The 20,967-nt window shown below is 40.5% G+C and overlaps 2 protein-coding genes and 1 pseudogene across 3 annotated transcripts in view; all 3 read left to right on the top strand.

The window, feature by feature from the left end:
• The window catches only part of IQGAP2 (IQ motif containing GTPase activating protein 2), a 288,002-nt gene that overhangs the window by 101,865 nt on the left and 165,170 nt on the right, over positions 1 to 20,967 (top strand). The gene's annotated exons all lie outside the window — the stretch shown is intronic.
• LOC118354223 (heterogeneous nuclear ribonucleoprotein A1-like) lies at positions 14,462 to 16,460 on the top strand (annotated as a pseudogene).
• On the top strand, positions 15,114 to 15,703 carry LOC112653901 (39S ribosomal protein L42, mitochondrial-like). Its single transcript, XM_025438208.3, has one exon. It carries the CDS (start codon positions 15,163 to 15,165, stop codon positions 15,556 to 15,558), a length of 396 nt encoding a protein of 131 aa, XP_025293993.1. The 5' UTR covers positions 15,114 to 15,162; the 3' UTR covers positions 15,559 to 15,703.

Raw genomic sequence — 20,967 nt, 5'->3', positions numbered from 1 at the left:
ACTCACTGAAATGGCAGTGCTGCGTAAGTGGAAGAAAGGATATAAATAAGGAGAATTTGGATTTCAGCTTTGACATACATTCACCTATGGTGGTTCTGTGTGCTGATACTTAGTGGTAATTAGACCAAGGTTATCTGCCCAAAGTCACCTTGAGTTTATCAACTATCTTCTGCAAACTATGGGTGGAGTCAGGGGAACCACAGAAAAGAATCACTTAGAATATTTTCACTAGATTCTCAATTTTTAGAGGAATAATAAAAGTTCTCTAAGAGAGCTTTAAAATTTTATGTTTGAATTTAGTTTATCAAAAATGACATTTGGGTCTAGCGTTAATTTTAGTAAATTAAAGTGATTGAGTTTCAAGTTTTTGGTTTGCACATGTTTAAAACTTGTGGGTCAAAAAATTACTGTCAGAAACTTAGCATTTTAAAACTATGATCTACTCACACACCAGAAGACATAGGACAGTGAGTTTACTATGCCAATAAATGCATTTTTCCTATATTTTAAAGTAACATTCACTAAATTTTACCTTTTTGGTGTGAAGTTCTACAAGTTTTAACAATCGTATATATTTGTGTAACCACGATCACAATAAGGATACGAAACAGATGTATCACCCCCAAAATCTCATATGCACTGCTCCTTTGTAATCATACCTTCTCCCTACTGCTAACCCTTGGCAGCCACTAATCTATAGTTTTGTTTTTTCCAGGAAGTCCTATGAATGTAATCCTAAAGTAGTAACTTTCAGATAATAGCTTCTTTTACTTAACATACCGACCACATTTGAGATTCATCTATGTTATTGTATGTAACAATATTTTATTCCTTTTTATGACTGTGAGTAGTACTCCATTGTAGGGAGGTACTATAGTTTGTTTGAAGGGCATCTTGGCTTGTTGGTAATGATGAAGAGAGCTGCTATAAAAATTCATGTACAGAGTTTTGTGTTAAGGTAGGTTTTTATTTCTCTGGTATTAGTATCTAGGAGTGGGATTGCTGGGTCATATGGAAAGTGCATGGTTTACTTAATAAGAACTTGCCGAATAATTTTCCAAGAGGGCTGTGCCATTTTGCATTCCTGTCAGCAATGATGGCATCTTCCTCAGATACTGTCCATATTTTTGTGGCTTGCTTTCTTCTTCTTCTTCTTCTTCTTCTTCTTCTTCTTCTTCTTTTTTTTTTTTTTTTTTTAGTCATTCTAATAGGTGTGTTGTAGTATATTGGGGTGGTTAATAACTTTATATTTTCCTAATGACTGTTTTTGTCATATGCTTATTTGGTAAAGTTCTTGGCTCATATATTGAGCCCATTTTTATTTTTATTTTATTTTATTTTTTTGAGCCCATTTTTAAAAGTAGATTTCTTAGTGTGGAATTACGGAACTTCTTTATATGTTTTGATGTTTTGATACCAGTCCTTTGTTGGACATACATATTAGCTTAGTTTTACAGTCTGTACCTTGTCTTTTCACTCTCTTTAACAGGGTCTTTAATTGAACCAGTGTCTTTAATTTTGATGAAGCCAATTTATCATTTTTTTCTTTTATGGTTTGTGCCTTTAGTGTCCTGTCTCAAAACTCTTAGCCTAAATGAAGATCACAAAGATTTTCTCCATGTTTTTTTTCCTAATAGTTTTATAGTTTTGTGTTTTATATTTAGGTCTGTGATACATTTTGAGTTAATTTTTGTGTAAGATATAGAGTACAAGTTGACTTTTATTTTTTTGAGTATGGATTTCCAATTGTAACAGCATTATTTGTTGAAAAGACTACTTTTTTCCTGTTGAATTACTTTTTTACTTTGTCAAAACTCAGGTTGTCATACTTGTGTGCTTTTATTTGTGCACTCTATTCAGTTCTTTAATCTAGGTGTCTATCCTTTTGCAAATACTACAATTAAGTCGTAAAACTCAGTAGCATGAATTCCCTCACTTTTTCCCCCCTAAAATTGTTTTAGCTATTTAAATCCCTTTCTATATAAAATTTACTATTGCCTTGTCTCTACTTGAAAAAAAAATTCTACTGGGATTTTTATTGGAATTGTGTTAAAACCGTAGATCAGTTTGTGAATTGATAACTTAATTAAATCTCCTAATTCATGAACATCTTATTGGTCTCTCCATTTGTCTAGATCATCTCTGGGTTCTTTCATCAGTGTTTTGTAGTTCTTTATTTTATGCTCCCCACTGAGCGTGGAACCTGACATGGGGCTCTATCCCAGGACCCTGGGATCATGACCTGAGCTGAAACCAAGAGTCGGACACTTAACTGACTGAGCCACCCAGGTACCTCTTATAGTCTGGTTTTAAAGTAAAAGCATTCACTGATTCTGATGCCTTAGGATTTTTCACCTTTTTTTATAACAAAAATGTAGATTTTTTAAAAATCTGATTTCATCTTCCTTTACTGCATCAGGTATAACAGGAATCTCATTCATTCTAGATTTTTATCTTCTTTAGTGCTGAACCCTAGGCCCTTAATTACAGGATGCCCCCCACCCCTTGATAGGGCTGTGACCAGATGGACCAATTTTATTTTTGAAACCAGCTTCTTATAAGCTACAACAGAGTAGATACTATCCTGGCATTACTATTTCCTAATTTCTCTTCTCTTCACTTTAAGTCACAGTTTCTGTCTTTGGGAGAAAGCAGGCAAAATCTAATTTGTAATGGACAGAACGAGTTGTCCACTTAAACAATAGAAAACTGAGTCATAAATTCTGTCTTCATAAAACTCCTCCATACTTTTGGAAAATGAGTCATTTTTAGGCAGCGTCTGCCATAGACAGTTGCCAGAAAGTGATCTAACTTGGATAAGCTTGACGCTTTGTGTAAGTTTCTGGGCCCCTGTAGAGAAAGCATTAGGAACTAGAGAGCATTGTGTGCATGTCTGTATGCCAGGGTTATCAGTCCATCAACACAAGTCAATGTAGCATTTGGAATGTTCATTTTTTCTCCAACATTAGCTTGTTTCAGAATCACCTGGAGAGCATGTTTAAGAACAGGTTGTTCGACAAATACCCACCATTTGCTTCGACGTGGATGGAACTGGAGGGTATTATGCTGAGTGAAATAAGTCAGTTGGAGAAGGACAAACATTATATGGTCTCATTCATTTGGGGAATATGAAAAATAGTGAAAGGGAATAAAGGGGAAAGGAGAAAAAATGATTGGGAAATATCAGAAAGGGAGACAGAACATGAGAGATTCCTAACTCTGGGAAATGAACTAGGGGTGGTGGAAAGGGAGTTGGGTGGGGGGTGAGGATGACTGGGTGAAGGGCACGAGGCGGGGGCACTTGATGGGATGAGCACTGGGTGTTATTCTATATGTTGGCAAATTGAACACCAATAAAAAATAAAAGTAAAATAAAAAAACAGGTTGTTCTGTCCCACTACCACAATTTCTGATTCAGAAGATCTGGGATGGGCCCTCAAATTTATATTTCTAATGATTCCCAGGAATTGCTAAGGCTGCTGGTTTGGGGACCACTTTAGATCCATTCCTTCATTATCACTATAAAGGCTTGATATTAAAAAAAAAATAAAGCCAACTGAATCTCCCTAAGAACTGGTTCATAATGAAATCTTTCTCATAGGTGATATTCTCAGGTATTTGGGTTATTGAAAAGGAGCAGGAACTCCTCCACTCAAGAGCCCAGTCTATTGGAAATGTGGAGGGAGGAAAGAAGGCTGTGTCATATTGTCTTATACCCTCTCCTTTTTGTTAAAACAGGATGGGATGGATGCTTAGAAATTTAACTGCTTATTATCTTAAGATTGGATGTCAGGTGCTCAGGTGTGGGAGGTTCAGGATATTTGAGTGTATTTCTTTCGTTTAGTTATAGGATTTCATGTTAAATTTTGTAGGTTGAAAGCAGACCTGACTTGGATACACGGAGAAGAATTTAGCAGTGATATTCAGAAGGAATTTGTAAGATGACTAGGTGATTCATTCTAACATGCTTATCTTGACTGAACAGTTGACTTCTGTGTGTCTTGGATAGTATGATAGAGTGGAAAGATGGATCACTAATATGTGGTGTTGTGTGCCTTGGACACTCAGTACAGTGGCCTTGGATAAGTCATTTAATTTACTTGAGTCTTGATTTGGTCAGGAAACAGGAGTTTTTGTCTTTTAAGTTCCTTTCTGGCCGTGGGATTTTGTTTCTGTTTATTTACAACGTTATACCTTACCATCATGTATCCCTATTATAAATTGAATACCTTTCTGAGAACTGTGTAACAGCCTGGTATCAAAAGGAGGGGAGATGTAATTAGCAAACTCAAGAATTCCCTTTCAGTCTTAATTTTCAAAAGAAGAGCTGTTTGAACCATGCTGTATGTTCTGTTCATTAGAGTTCTTGCCATATCATATCATACTGCCTGTGTTGAAATACAGAATCTTCACATCTTTCTAAAATGCACACACTTACTTTTGTCTGCAGATGTCAAATAGACAAGGCCCAGCTGAATAAACAGTGAAGATGTAGCTTGTCACAAGTATAGTAAGTGGAAGAATTTCTAATACTTTCTGTCCTACCAGCTATGTAGTAATAGCTCAGGCTTCATCCAGCCCTGAATAAAATGAGTCATCACCAGTCTATTCCGGAGCCTACTTTCCTAAAGTGCTTTGAAGAGAGAAAATTTCATCCAGTAAATAGTGAAGAACTCCTGATGAATAATCATGTTTCTTTTAATTGGCTTAAATTGAGATAATTAGGAGGAAACAAAGGTGGGGCAGAGATTGGGAACTTTAGAGACTAATTACATCCTGATCTAGCTGTCATACATACACTGGGCATAGGAAACACTGTGGGCTTTGCTTACCTGCTTTTTGACACCAACAAAATTAGATAGATACCAGGTGCCAGGTGCCCTTTGCCCAGGGATCTTTTACCTATAGATGTAAGAAATCTTAAACGCAAGCAGGAACGTGCATGCAACCGGATCTCTTTAGGAACCTGTAAATCTGGGACACCCGCTCTGAGATGGATACAAGCCTTGTGAAGTTATTCACTGTAGAAAGGGGTTCCCTTGTAAGGCATAGGACAACCCACTCTCAAACTCACCTTGGAATTAATTCTGGTCTTGATAACGCAGGGAATCAACTATTATTTGGAATTGAATGAAAACAGTACCTTAGCTAAAAGTCTCACTCCCAACCTATACCTGACTTCTCGTATGCATGACTGGATTATCTACATTTGACTTTTCCAAACTCATGAAGCCTGGGCTAGTTGGTGTGGCACGATAAAGCCAGTTGATAATCCATTAATAACAAACCTAGAGACCCTGCCAGGGTTTCTGTTACTGCTGCTCTGTAGAGGCGCCCTGTGTTGGAGAAACAGCTAACACTGATCCAGTGACGCACAAACTAAAACTCGAGAATTATGGAAAAACAGAACTGAAGGCAGGGTTGACCATTCAAGCCATGTGTCTGGGCATAATGTAGGCCACAATTTCTCACTTTGCTTTTAAGATAGAACCACAAGGAATTTCTTTGTTAAGAATCGGGGAACAGAGGGTTGAACAAGCCAAGGGAAGAAATGATATCATGGCCTAGTCGAATAAGCTGAGAAATATTTTTATATTAGAGAAATTCTTCAACCTTATAACCTCAGCATTTGCATTCTTCTACGTATTGAGGGGAAGATTCTTTTGAAAAGAAAGTTAACATAAACGGCCTTGTTAAAGCTTTAGGGAATATTTTGTGATGTAAGACTCACTATTGAAAATCTGAAATATTTTTTTCTTGCCGACTAATCTTCTATATGTTTGATACCATCAGGATGTTGACACCCTACCATTGCTCCGTGCCCTGTCACAAATGTATGCCTTGTGATTCAGTGAGGAAGCTCTCTTTTCCTTTCTCTCATTCTCATTGAGGAAACCCATGCCTGTACATTATGTATGAGTCTGGTGTGTTATTCAAGCACACTCCCATGAGACTGCCATTAAGTCTGGATGTGGGAGAGCTGCGTCCTTGCATTTTCAAACATAAGAAAGATGTTACCTGATACTCAAAGAATCTTGGCTGCTGAGCAGCCATCCCTGGATTAGTTTACTGTTATTCTATAATACTACTTTTTGTTTTAACCTATTGTGCCATTGTTTGCTGTTGGAAATTATTTCATGCTGGCAGGCACTGGTTAGGCAGTTCTAGGATTTCTATTAAATGGAGTTGCCCATGTCATTCTTCATGTCAGCGAAATGATAAGTTGGGTTTTGGGCCATCATACTGAAAGCTAATTTGAGACTGAAAATCTGGAGCCATGCAAATGTATAAATACAAGTACTACTCAATTGTAGACAGTACATTTTGTTGATTTAATGGTTGAGTCTTCAGTGATTGCCTTTTTTTTTTTTTTTAAATTCTGTGCAGGGAACCATTTTAAGATAATCTGGGGAAAGAGAGAACCAGGGAGGAAAAGGCGGGGAGGCAGGCTAGGTGGGGAAGTTAGCAGAGAGAGAGGTTCAGGGGTTAGAGCAGCAGTTCTTCTACTTTGTGTATGCCAGCAGCTCTCCTAGCAGGCTGACAAGTCTGTGGAACTCTCCTCAGTAGTATGTTTTAAATAGATAAAATAAGGCAAAAATACTATAGAGGAAGCCAATTACACTGAAAGACAGTAACTAAAATATTTAAGAAAACAAATTTTGTGTTGGAATAGTAGTGCTTCTTTATTAATGCACAAAATTACAAGATCTAATGACTGTTAAATTTATGAGTAGTGATGAGCTTAAATAATATTCTGAAATCAACAGCAACTACTGGTGATAGGGAAATTTATTTCTATTGGTGACAAAGTCAGATACTGCTAGGACCTATGGTGGTTGGTTGCTTATATTCATCATTAGAGAAAAATGCTAAATTTTAGGTAGAGACTAATGAAAAATAAAATGTAATTGTTTTCCTGTCCTGTTGGACCAGGAGTCCATAAATCTCAGATCTCAGATGGAGATCCCGCTGGGTAGAGGAGTTTGGCTTGAATATTAATTTGACCATAACCAGTTGTTTGACCTTGGCCAAGTTAGCTTAACCACACACAATCTGTTTCCTCATCTGTAGAGGGTAGATGATACCTACTTTGCAAAGTTGATGGAAAGCTTAAGAATAGCTTTCCTAGCCTAACTCCTTGTATCAAGGTAGTAACCAGACACATGTTGGTTCCTCTAATGGGCTTTCTTTTAGTAATTAAATGATGAAATAACACTCCTATTGACAGGTCAGGGCAGACTTTCTATTAAGGAGAGAAAGCAGAAACAGTATACTGAGAGAGGAAAATTTGTTTTACCTTTAGATTCCCTTGATGATCGTTGACCCTTAAAGGTTGTAAAGGGCGGGGTCATGGTTATAGTATGAAGGAAAGCAACCATTACAAAATTTGGGAAAAGGAATATTTTAGGAAATTTCCTCCTTGCCTTGTGATCCACAGCCTTTACTTGCAAAGAAATAGCTTTTTGCTCATTATAGGGGTCTTAAGAGGAATTAGAAGTGACTTTGCCCTCTATTCATTTGGGCATGAGCATCTCCATTTGTCCAGTATGTTTGACTGGCTGTGTGTCTCGGCTGCTTCTAGAAGAGGCAGGTTTACTACCTTCTTAGATCACATATACTATACCCATAGAGCCCCCAAAAGTCTGGTTACTCTATTAGAAGATTCTGGTTTCAGATGGGGGATACAGGTCTAGTTTTATTAAGGAGAAACTCAGAACGGTGGATGCTCTGGATTTGTATGAATATTTTCTTAAGCAAACATACCTCTGGGGCACAAGGATGTGTCCTTTCTCTGGCTGGCCACGTGAGTCCATGTGTGCATAGTGCCAGGCCATCTTTTTTTCTCTGATCACTTTTAAAGACAGGATACTATAGTGTGTGATCCGTCCCTTCAGTGGGGGTGTGAAGTCTGTGAGGCAGTGGAGTTTCAGAGTTTCCTTGTCCCATGGGTAATACTAACACCCCATTTAATGTCTCCTTTTCATCAAAACCAGATTTGTCGTCTCACTTATTTCCCAGGGTCTGGCGGAGATAGTGATCTTTATGAAAACAAACTGGCAGTAACGCAAGCCAGATAAGATGGGAGAGCTGCGCCTCGGCAGAAGGAAGCTGTTAAGGGGAACAGATGGAGACAGTATCTAAACAACTCCGAGAAGGTGTACGCTTGCTTGTCTCGGAGGCACTTCCTGTTTTCCAAGGGCTGTTTGAATCAAGAGAGCTGCTGGGGACCTGCCGGCCCTTCCCAGCCCTGCCGGCGACCCTGTCAGCCTAGCAGTTCTGACAGCCCCCGAGGCCCACAGTAGACATCTCCTGTTCTTGGACATTTCTGAATACAGAAGTGGGCCACAAAGACCAAATACTGTAAACTGTTACATGATATGATGAGAAAAACAAGGTATTGCACTTGTAGAGAATTACCACATACATTGTGTACAGATAATTTTCAACATGTCATCATTTCTTGAATCACCAAAGGTGAAGGCCATCCTTGTGGCCCTCATGAGTCCCTCATAATAATCTCAAGGTAACAGCAGGACTTTTAGGAGGTTCTGGTGCATTGCCCATCACTCTGTTTATTATTACCAGCCAGTTTCCTGACTTCATATGGATGGATGGTAAGATCTCAGGACAAGGGAAGGAATGAAACCTCTTTTCTGCATTTAGGAGAACTCATATCTTGGCTCTCTGCAGTTTTTACTGTCTCTTCTGTTAATCTAAATCCAAAGTACCTCCTTCCCTCATGATTTTTTCTTCTGACCTAATGTATCCAATTGGAAGGGTGATTTTATATTTCTCTAGTGTTGCTTTCATGATGTCAGCCTCTTATTTGAGAATCTTCCTTTGCTTCCCTATCATGTCTCAACTCCTCTGGCCATGAGGCCCTCAGGAGATGCCCTTTTATTTCATCTTATTCTCTTTGGCATGGATCTTTGGCCTCAGGAGGGTGGGTTGGTCATGGTCAGATGCCACGTGTTCCTTTTTATCCTTTCTCTCATGGTATTTTCTGTCAACTTCCATATGTTCTCCTAGACTCCACTCTGGCTTGTTCTTCCATCCTGGAGCAGTTGTATCTTGGCCCACAGTGCCTCACCAGCATCCTTGCATCCCCCTCTCACATGTTTGGATTATTTGGTAGATTTGGTTTTATACCAGCCTTTTGGCATTTCACATTTCACAACATTGTGTTCTCAGCAAGTTAAAGTTCCTCAGTAGAGTGGACTCTATTTATTTTAGATGTTACAGTTGCTGGCAAGTCACCAGGACATAGTAAGTGTTTGATAAATGTCTAGAGGGAGCTGGCAAAGATGTCACAAGTTCTATTATTTCACAGGGAAAGATAGAGCCTCGGTGTGATGAGTAAGTGTATCTGTTTTATAGAACCAGAAACTCAGTTTTCCCCAGTTTATTCAGAGTTGATCCAGGGATCAGCTCGGAAAACTGATTTAATAAAACCAGGCTCAGGGGCACCTGGGTGGCTCAGTTGGATAAGCATCAGACTTTGGCTCCAGTCATCATCTCAGGGTTCTGGAATTGAACCTCTCATTGGGCTCCATGCTCAATGGAGAGAGTCTGCTTCTCCCTCTCCCTCTGCCCTTTCCTCAGATCATGTGCTTTCTCTCTCAAATAAATAAAGAAAACTCTTTTAAAAATGATATAAAAGGGGCACCTGGGTGACTCAGTGGTTGAGCATCTGCCTTCTACTCAGGGCATGATCCCAGGGTCCTAGGATCAAGTCCCACATCGGGTTCCCCGCATGGAGCCTGCTTCTCCTTCTGTCTATGTCTCGGCCTCTGTGTGTGTGTGTGTGTGTCTCATGAATTGAATAGATGGAATCTTTAAAAAAATTTGTTTTAAATAATAAATGAAACCAAGCTCAGCTTAGTGATTGCCAGTTTACTCATAGTGAGAAGTCTAACTTGTGGATATCTGGAATATCTGTGTCAGCTGATCAGCGCATCCTTTTTGTGGAGGCAGGGTTGCCAGAAGGTTGCTCTAGGGCCCTGCATGGTCTTACTGTTTTGAAGCTGCTCTGAAACCCTAGTGTGTGCTCTGCTCTCTGGACTTCTGGGAACTGGTGCTAAGTTCTTGTTCTTGAGTTCTGCATCTCCCTTAGGAATTGAAGGGCTGATTTACACAGTTGGGAGTGAAACCTGGTCAGTGGCATCCTAAGGGCCAGACTTGATTTGCTGGGGGAAGAAAGGGAAGGTGACTTAGGAGCAAAAGGTTTGGATCACAACTGCCCAAGGTAGAACCAGGGATGTAACAGGATGAGGTTTGTGCATCAGAGAATGTTGTCAGTGGGCTGAGAGCATGTGTAATGATTGTGAGTACAGAAGGAGGGGGCTTGTAGTTGGAAGAGGCAGATGGGAATGCTGTGTGACACTGAGGGTAGGGGAAGAAGGTTGGAAGAGAAGTGTGACTGGTATCTGCTAAGTTTGTTTTTCCTGAGACTGGGCTGGTAATTTACGTATAAATAAGAGGTGTTATGAATAAGCTATCTTCAAACCACTTATACGGAGTAATTTTTTTACATGGAATTTCAGAGTATACAGAATAATATATATATATAAGCATAAAATAGTTATATTAAAAGTATAGTTTAATGTGAGTCATAATGAGTTTTTTATACTCTAAACTGGCAGAAGCTGTGGGGGATTAATTCCCAGAATATGCTAATAAGCATAGTAATAGCTCTTTAACACTGAGTATTTTTAGGAGCTTAGAGCTACATGTTTTTGAGGGCCTTCTTTTCCCCATGGACAGCATCAAGGGAGCGTTTTGAAGTGACTTGAGCTCAGAAAGGTTGAATAAACACTAATAGTTGGGCTGATAAAGGGGGTTTGCCATCTCTGAGCAACTGATGATCACCAAATGTATACACAAAGCTGAATGGGTAGCTTTTTGCCAACTATCAATAGTGATGTTTACAAATAGCCATTATTGGTCTAGAATAGGGGTTGGCTCATTTTCTCTAGAGGATCAGATATTATTAAGAGCCACAATGTCTGTTGGAACTACTCAACTTGCTTTGTAGCGTGCAAGCAGCAGTAGATAATACAGAAACCAGTACATGTGGCAAAGCCCCAATAAAACTTTATTTATGGATACTTACATGTGATACTCATATCACCTTATTGTCATGAAATACTCTGTTTTCAACATTTTTCAACCATTTGAGATATAAAAAATACCCTTGCCCTACAGACTATAATATACCAATTCCTGGATATAATGTAGAAACAAGGATGGGTTTAGGGAAGAAACCTAAACCTGCTGTATGTTTGTAGTAATGCAAAACCAAGCTTTACCTTTTTCTTGGTAACTGTTGGTTGTTACATTATTCATTTTTAGAACCTGTGATTTGCTTAGCTGGTTTCTTCATACTGATTAAGAGCTTTCCTAAGATATTGGTCTACAACTAAAGCACTATTTTTGCCTCTGGATTCACAGGCTATGGTTTAGTATTATCAGGTTTCTTCCATTTCAAAACAAATGGTGTATATACACAAATGTGTGTGCATATACACACACATACCCATGTAAGAGGGAGGGCTCTTTACCTTAAAAACTTTGGGTTCTTTTAAAAACCACTCAGTGGTTCTTAATTCATTCATTAACCATGTGGCAATTTATTTCTGGATGTACATCTTGTTTTCTTTTGGTAGAGTCCTGTTTCTTCCTACTCTGGCTGACAGAGGAAACCACAAAGAGACTTCTTAAAATTAAGAAAACAGTGTTAAAACTTCAGTTGTGAATCTTGTCTACTTTGAGAAGAATCAGAATTTGAGGTCCCCAGTCAATAGTCAGCTCCCAGATAGAGAGTTCATTCAGATGTTTTTACTGTAACACAAGAAACTAGCAATACCAGATATTGTATGTTGTAGAGAAAAAACTGAAACATGGCAGACAGACCTTTACCAAACAGCCCAGAGGTGTGCATATCCTCCTCGTGAGAACTTTGCTGATCCACAGTTAGTAAATTAAGACAGATAGATTCTCTTCCTTGGAACAGTGTATTTGTTGTTTTCTTAAACTTAAAAATTATTTTTTAAGCTAAAAATTAAACTTTATTCAAATTACAAGCGATTGGGGTTTTTAATGCATTTAATTATTCATGGAATACATGAATGTGTTCTTAATGAGGATGAATTTAATTTCCCATTTGACATTAGGCCCCCCATACTATTCCACAGAGGAGTAACCGTTCTCAATTTTTGTTCTTCTAAAACATTTTCTATATGTTTATGTACATAAATGTTCACAAAGTGTTTCTTAATATAAACTCAATCATATCATATTGAATATAATGAAAATTGCCTTTTTAAAAATTAATACATCTTGGAAAATACAAGACAGAATCTTTCTTCCATGCTTTCTTTAAAAAAAAAAAAGATTTTATTTATTTTTGAGAAAGGGGCGGGGTGGTGCGAGCAGGAAAAGGAGAAGCAGGCTCCACACTGAGTGCAGAGCCCAACGTGGGGTTCAATCCCAGGACTCTGAGATCATGACCTGAACCAAACCAAGAGTCAGATGCTTAACTGACTGAGCCACCCAGGTGCCCCTTTGTTATGCCTTCTTGAGACTGGCAGAGGGACTAGGAAAATCTTCCTATGACTGATATTGTGATAAGTTGGCCTCTGTTCTCAAGGCCTGATAGAGTATTAATGCTGACTCTCTCATGGATGTTCTTCCAAGCCCTCATCCCTTGCTCCCTTGCAGCCCCTGGGAACCTAGTGGCCCATCTCCAGTTCTGCCTCATGAGGTCATGTTGCCTCTTCAGAGACAGCCTTAGAGGTCTAGACCTAAGATAAGCCCTGGACTAGCCCATTCTTGCTTGGACTACTCCTAGCCCACAGAAACATCTAGCACTCTTTGCTCTAACAGAGGATGAGCCCCAGTCCCAGTGTAGCTTCAGTGTTCCTTCACTCCCTAGTCATCAAGACAGCCAGCCACACTGCCTCTCATGCTCTGGATTCCCAGGGTTGAAGTCAGATACCAGCTCTCTGCTTCCTTAACTGTGGAGAACTTCGGCCCACAACTCCGCAGTTAGTCTCACTGAAAACCCTCTCATGAGGCAAGAAGGTGATACTCCCGCCCTTTATCTAGTTGAGAGAAGGAGCTATGTGGCTGTCTCACAGAAAATTTTTCCAAAGAAATTCTCCTTCTGGTCTTTCTCTGGAAGCTCGTTATGGGAGAGAGACTCAAGTCTGATTCTTCATTATCTCCCTTTGGCACACTTTCCAGTGCCAATATCTGGTATTGCTAGTTTCTTGTGTTACAGTAAAAACTTACAGTGTAGCATCCTCCCTACATGTGTAAGGTCCAATTTTTCTCTTTACTGGGGACAAACAGTACTGTTGGTTTGGAGGGGTTGTATGATAGAACACTGTCAAATTATTCACCAGTAGGGTCTCAGGTACATGCCACACGCTTGCCAACACTCTATAAAATTGATCTTTAAATTTTTTGCCAATCTACTCAAGAAAAACTTATCTCTCACTGTTTTTCTTTACTAGGCAGCTCTTTGTTTATTCGTCAGGCATTTTTAGTTTCCCTTTCTGTGAATTGCCTCTTAATATCCTTAGCTAAATTTTTTAAAAATGCCTTCTTTATTGATTTATAGTTCTTTGTATTGTCTGAATACTAATCCTTTGTTATGTGGCAAATAGTTTCTCTAAGGCTGGCCCTGTCTTTTAACTTTGGGAAATTGGACTACATCAAAGACCCCATAAATAATTCTCCGTTGGATAGTTTTTTTGGTTGTGTCTGGCTTAAGAGGACTTTCCTTCTCCAGGGTTAGACCTACTCCCCTATATTTTCTAATGTTTTCGTAGTTAAAATTTTTAATGTTTAGACCCTTAATTCACCTGGAATATTTTTGTGAACAGAACTCTAATTGTTTTCACCACACAGAGAGCCAGTTCTCTCAACACTGCTGTGAAAAGCCAGCAGCATGTTCTCTGGCTGCTAGGATAAGAGTATTCAAAGAACTAGTTAAAGAGAATGGGGTGGGGGAGAATGGTACATCTTTGCTAAACATCCTAAAGGCCAAGATCAGGAGACCTCTCAGTCCAGAAGATACTACTCTTCTGGGAAAGCTCTTGTAGCAGTGGACTTTCAACATGCACAGTATACCACTGGGCTGGCATACTATCAGAGCATTAAAATAAAGGCAGACTAAAGTTGCAGGCAACTTGTCCATTTCTTTCTGAGCAAAAAAAGCCATTTTTAAACATTTTCCATATGAATATTTTCACCTCTAATAAATTTCTTCAAATAATGTATATGAGATACTCTTTAAAAAAAAAAAAACTGAGCCCTTAATTCATTCCCAGTAATACTTTTTTTATATTAAGACTTTTTTTTTTAGAGCAATTTAAGGTTTACAGCAAATTGAGCAGAGGGCACAGAGATTTCTCATATGCTTCCTGCTTCTCGACAACTCCCACCAGTGTACTACATCTGTTAAAATTTGTGAATCTGCTTTGTGCCCCTGGACGCTGCCAAGTAAGCATCGTTCAAGTCTCCCCTCCCACCGCCGTCATGGCTAAGTCCGAGTCTCCCAAAGGACCTGAGCAGCTGCGGAAGCCCTTCATCGGAGGTTTGAGCTTTGAAACAACCGATGGAAGCCTGAGGAGCCATTCTGAGCAATGTGGTAGTGAGAGATCCAGACACCAAGCGCCCCAGAGGCTCTGGGTTCGCCACGTAGGCCACCGTGGAGGAGGCGGACGCAGCCATGAGTGCAGGGCCACACAAGGTGGATGGAAGAGTGGTGGAACCTAAGAGGGCTGTCTCGAGAAGATTCTCACAGACCTGGTGCCCACTTAGCTGTGCAAAAGATTTTGGTTGGTGGCATTAGAGAAGACACTGAAGAACATCATCTAAGAGATTATTTTGAACAGTATGGGAAAATTGAAGTGATTGAGATCATGACTGACCGAGGCAGTGGCAAGAAGAGAGGTTTTGCTTTTGTGACATTTGATGACCATGACTCTGTAGACAAGATTGTCATTCAAAAATACCACACTGTGGGATTGAGGTAAAATGGCGGGCTCGTGGTGCCACTGACACAGGGATGAAAATAGTTACGCATGGAAGCAGAATTTAAAATCTGTCTCTTCAAATCATCTTTCACACCACCCAATAGCATCTTGATTCACCATGGTGTTGGCAGCAGTAAAATGGGCAATATCAAACAGAACTGTCTGGAAACATTTATTTTCAATTCAAAATGGAGCTTTATATTGTTTTTGTCATAAATCTACGTATTCTCCTCTACCAGATGACTATAATTGCAAAGTAGAGCTTGCTTTGACATCTGACGGCAGGACAATAGTATGCTACCACCCTTCTGTGGACATTCCATATGAGCATACAAAACCTATCCCTCGGCCAGATCCTGTGCATAATAATGAAGAAACACATGACCAAGTGCTGAAAACCAGACTAGAAGAAAAAAATGAACACTTTGAGCAAGGACTCATGATAGAACAACTTAGCAAAATGTTCTTTACCGTTGGTAAAGCACAGTTGGTATCCTCGTGGACAGTATCATAGACGTCGTAGGAAACTGGATCCTCCAAAAGACAGATGATACTGAGGTTTTCAGGAATCAAAAAGATGTTATCTTGTGTCTCATTTGCCATTTGAGAAACGCAATTGAGTATATTCACTAATATGTTATATAGCAAAATAATAATAAAATGTCTTTTCATAAAAAACAAAACAAAAATACCACACTGTGAATGGCCACAGCTGTGTGGTAAGGAAAGCCCTATCGAAGCAAGAGATGGCTAGTGCTTCATCCAGCCAGAGAGGCCGAAGTGGTTCTGGAAACTTTGGTGGTGGTCGTGGAGGTGGTTTTGGTGGGAATGACAACTTTGGTCGTGGAGGGAACTTCAGTGGTCGAGGTGGCTTCGGTGGCAGTCGAGGTGGTGGTGGACAGGGTGGCGGTGGGGATGGCTAGAACGGATTTGGTAATGGTGGAAGCAACTTTGGAGGTGGCGGAAGCTGTAACGATTTTGGCAGTTACAACAATCAATCCTCAAATTTTGGACCCACGAAGGGAGGAGATTTTGGAGGCAGAAGCTCTGGCCCCTATGGTGGTGGAGGCCAATACTTTGCCAAACCATGAAACCAAGGTGGCTGTGGCGGTTCCAGCAGCAGCAGCAGCAGTCATGGCTGTGGCGGAAGGTTTTAATTACTGCCAGGAAACAAAGCTTAGCAGGAGAGGAGAGCCACAGAAGGGACAGGGAAGCTACAGGTTACAACAGATTTGTGAACTCAGCTGAGCAGGTGGTGGCAGGGCCTGGCTGCTACAAAGAAGACACGTCTTAGACAATACTTGTGTGTGTGGACAAAAAACTCAAGGACTGTATTTGTGACTAATTGTATAAAACAGGTTATTTTAGTTTCTGTTCTGTGGAGAGTGTAAAGCATTCCGGCAAAGGGTTTTGATGTAGTTTTTTTTTTTTTTATGTGCCCATGCTGTTTGCTAAATGTAAATGTCTGATCATGACGCTGAATAAATGCATCTTTTTAAAAATGTGCTGTGTAAAGTTAGTCTACTCTGAAGCCATCTTGGTAAACTACCCCAACAGTGTGAAGTTAGGATTCCTTCCGGGTGATGCCAGGTTCCATTCGAAATTTATTTGCAACCTGCCTGGGCACAGAAGCCATTGTCTCCACAAACCTTTGTGTGGTTGAACTGACAGTTAATATGTTGTGACCTGGAGTTCACCGTTAAAAGGGTCACCCAAGCGAAGTCCTGGAGTTTATCTGGTTATTATGGTTGTTGGCACATCCTATGCAATATATCTAAATTGAATTATGGTATCAGATAAAATTATAGATGGGATTAAAGCTTGTGTATCATCCATCATCATGTGTAATCAATAAACAATTTAATATTCTCTTGAATGGAAAAAAAAATTTGTGAATCTGCTTTGACATATCATAATCACCCAAAGTCCATAGCTGACATTATGGTTCACTCTGGGTGTTGTACATTCTGTGGGTTTGAACAAATATATAATGATGTTTTTATCATTATGAATACAGAGTACTCATATCAGAGTACCACACAGAGTAGTTCCACTGTCTTAGAAATTCTCTGTGCTCCACCTATTCACGCCACTCCCTCACCTTACAGCCACCAATCTTTTTACTGTGGCCATAGTCTTGCCTTTTCCAGATTGTCATATAATTGGAATATAGCATGTAGCCTTTTCAGATTGGCTTCTCTCACTTCATAATAAATATTTAAGGTTCCTCTATATCTTTTTATGGCTTGAAAGCTCATGTCTTTTTAGCTCTGAATAATGTTCCATAATCTTAACGTACCACAATCTGTTTATCCCACCTACGGAAGGACATCTTGATATGCTTCCAAGTTTTGGCAATTGTGGATAAAGCTACTATAAATGTGTGTGTGTGGGGGGGGGGTTTATGTGGATATAAGTTTTCAACACCCTTGGGTACATAGCAAAGGAGCACAGTTGCTGGTGGTATAAGAGTAAGTTTAGTTTCTTAAGGAACTGACTATCTCCCAAAGGGGCTGTACTATTTTGCATTCCTACCAGCAAAGAATGAGAGTTCCTGTTGCTCCACATCCATGCTAGGATTTGGTATTGACAGTGTTCTAGATTTTGGCCATTCTAATGGATGCATAATGGTATCTCATTGTTTTCATTTGCTTTTCCCTGATGACGTATGATATGGAACATCTTTTCTTATGCTTATCGGCCATCTGTATATCTTCTTTGGTGAGGTCCCATTAGTACCTTCCAGTTTATTTTTCCAAAACCCATCCACTTTGGTTATGAACATTGTATCTAAGAGGTCAGGAATATGATAAAGGTGGTTGGTTAACCTGAGCTTAAAGATTGAAAACTGGCTTTTCCTGCATCTTCCCATTATTGCCCCAGGTTTCATAGGTGGATGGAGTCCCACTGTCCTCACCATTGGAAAAGTAGCCCAAAGCATAACATAAGTGAGAAACATATTTACTAAGAATTCTAAGCCTTTGTCAGACCCTTCTTGTGTTTCTTTGATGATATAAAAGCCAGTAATGATTGCTAATTTGAGTCTAGGATTTTCACCTTATTTTATCTGAATCCTTGCACATAGGTCAGAATATTTGTCCCTTGGGCAGAGGACAGCAAGTGCAAGAGCTATGAGGTGGGGACAGAGCAGGCACTTTCTAGAAACTGAAAGAAGGCCAGTGAGGCCAAGCATCAGGCAGGCCAAGCTCAGGGCCTTATAGCTACCTGAAGTCTTTAGTGGACCTGATGCTGCAGGCAGTGGACAAGTCATTGAAGCATTTTAAAAGTGAGATCAGGTTTGTACTACACAAGAACTTTGCCAATATGAAGGCAAATTGGTGTTGGGCAGGAGTAGATCCTGAAGAAACAGTTGAAAACTCTTTGCAGTGATCCAGGTGAAGTATACTTAATACTTTACCTTAACTTTGTTTGAAAATATAAAAATATTTGAAAATATAAAAATATTTAGGTGTAAGGCACCTGGGTGGCTCAGTTGGTTGAGAATCTGCCTTTGGCTCAGGTCATGATCCCAGGGTTCTAGGATTGAGCCCCACATTGGGCTCCCTGCTCAGTAGGGAGTCTGCTGTCTTTCCCTCTGCTGTTCTCCCTGCTTATGCATTCTTGTTCTCTCTCTCACTCTCTCTCTCTCTCTCAAATAAATAAATCTTTTAAAAGAAATAATGAGGTCTGTATTTTTAAAAGTAGAATAAAAACCCTGTAAGTTACAAGTATGGTATAGGGTAAAACTTTTTTTTTTAACCTCAATGCCATTTTTTTTTAATTTAAATTCAATTAATTAACATATGGTGTATTATTAGTTTCTGAGGTAGAGTTCAGTGATTCATCAGTTGTATCTAACACCCGGTGATCTTTCCATCAAGTGCCCTCCTTAATGCCCATCACCCAATTACCCCTTCCCCTCAACCTTCCCTCCAGCAACCCTCAATTTGTTTCCTAGAGTTAAGGGTCTCTTATGGTTTATCTCCCTCTCTGATTTTTGTCTTGTTTTATTTTTTCCTCCATTTCCCAATGATCCTTTGTTTTGTTTCTTAAATTCCACATATGAGTGAAATCACAGAATTGTCTTTCTCTGATTGACTTATTTCATTTAGCATAATACCCCTAGTTCCATCCATATCCTTGCAAATGATAAGATTTCATTTTTTAAAAGATTTTATTTATTTATTCATGAGAGAGAGAGAGAGAGGCAGAGACACAGGCAGAGGGAGAGGCACACTCCATGCAGGGAGCCCGATGTGGGACTCGATCCAGAACTCCAGGATCATGCTCTGGGCTGAAGGCAGCACTAAACCGCTGAGCCACCCAGGGATTCCCAAGATTTCATTTTTTGATGGCTGAGTAATATTCCATTATATATAAAAAACCACATCCTCTTGATCTGTTCATCTGTTGATGGACATCTGGGCTCTTTTTTCCCATAGTTTAGCTATTACGGGCATTGCTGCTATAAATACTGGGATGCAGTTGCCCCTTCAGATCACTATTCTAGTATCCTTTGGGTAAATACCCAGCAGTGCAATTGCTAGGTCATAGTGAACTGGAATAGGCAGGGGTGCTGTACAGAGGGGCCCAGGGAGGGGGCTGGTTGGTGGTCAGCAGTTCAGTGCACCTGAGGCTGGGGGTGCCCATGGCAGAGCCCTCCTGGTGGCTCAGGGGGTGAGCCCAGCTTCTCTGCCTCCTGTTCCACCGACTGGCTCCCGTATGCACTGTCCTCCTTCACCTCTGTGCTGGGCAGCTTGTCTCGGGCCTCAGGGCCTCTCAGCAGCCTCACTCCTTCCTCCAGGCCCATGTCAGACAGGGCGCCCAGCAGGCCTGCCAAGTCCACCAGCCAGCTTGTAACTGCGCAGGAGGCTGCCGCTGGGTGAGGCAGTCTTCCGGTATGTGTCCACCAGACTGCGCAGCCCCAGCCGTTCTGCTAGCTCTGCCCAGCTGCCCTGGGCTCCTGGCCCATCTAGCAGATGCTCTAGATTCTGTAGGACTGCATCCTCAAGTGGCAGCTCTGGCCCTGGAGGGCTGGGTGGGGTCAGGGGAAGTGCCATGGTGTCCTGAGCAGCATTTAGCAGCAAGGTCTTCACCTTGGTGCTGCGAGTGAGGTCAAGAGGTGTATGGCCCCGGGAGCTGCCTCGGGCGTCCCTCTCAGGTCCCTCAGAATCTGAGTCACTACCAGAGGTAGGGGGCGAAGGCAGTGGGCGCAGGGGCTCCTCATTCTCTGCACGGGTATCAGCACCAGCCTTTAGAAGGAGGTGGGTGAGAGTAGGGGATCCCAGTCCAGCTGCCAGGTGTAGGGGTGTGTTTCCCGCAAAGGTGCGGGCATTCACATTGGCACGGAGCTTGGTGACCAGATGCTCTCTTTTTAACTTCTTGAGGAACCTCCACAGTGTTTTCCAGAGTGGCTGTACAGTTTGCACTCCCACCAACAGTGTAAGAGGGTTCTCCTTTTTCCACATCCTCACCAACATTTGTCGTTTTCTGATGTGTTAATTTTAGCCATTCTGACCTGTGTGAGGTGGTATCTCATTGTGGTTTTGATTTGTATTTCCCTGATGCTGAGTGATAAGGAGCATTTTCTTATGTGCTTGTTGGCCATGTGTAGGTCTTCTTTGGTGAAATGACTGTTCGTGTCTTCTGCCCATTTCTTGACTGTATTACTTGTTTTTTGAGTGTTGAGTTTAATCAGTTCTTTATAGATCTTTGATACTAGCCCTTTATCTGATGTGTCATTTGCAAATATCTTCTTCCATTCTATAGGTTGTCTTTTGGTTTTGTTGACTGTTTCCTTTGCTGTACAGAAGCTTTTTATCTTGGTGAAGTCTCAGTAGTTCATTTTTGTTTTTGTCCCTTCATTTGAAGATATATCTAATAGGAAGTTGCTGCGGCCGGGGTCATAGAGGTTGCTGCCTAT

This window comes from Canis lupus, chromosome 3 (assembly GCF_003254725.2).
Source record: "Canis lupus dingo isolate Sandy chromosome 3, ASM325472v2, whole genome shotgun sequence".
Classification (NCBI taxonomy): domain Eukaryota; kingdom Metazoa; phylum Chordata; class Mammalia; order Carnivora; family Canidae; genus Canis; species Canis lupus.
This window is presented reverse-complemented; position numbering and strand designations above follow the sequence as displayed.

Excerpts from the sequence above, each read along its gene's own strand:
- LOC112653901 (XM_025438208.3), top strand. The coding sequence starts at position 15,163 with ATGGTGTTGGCAGCAGTAAAATGGGCAATATCAAACAGAACTGTCTGG.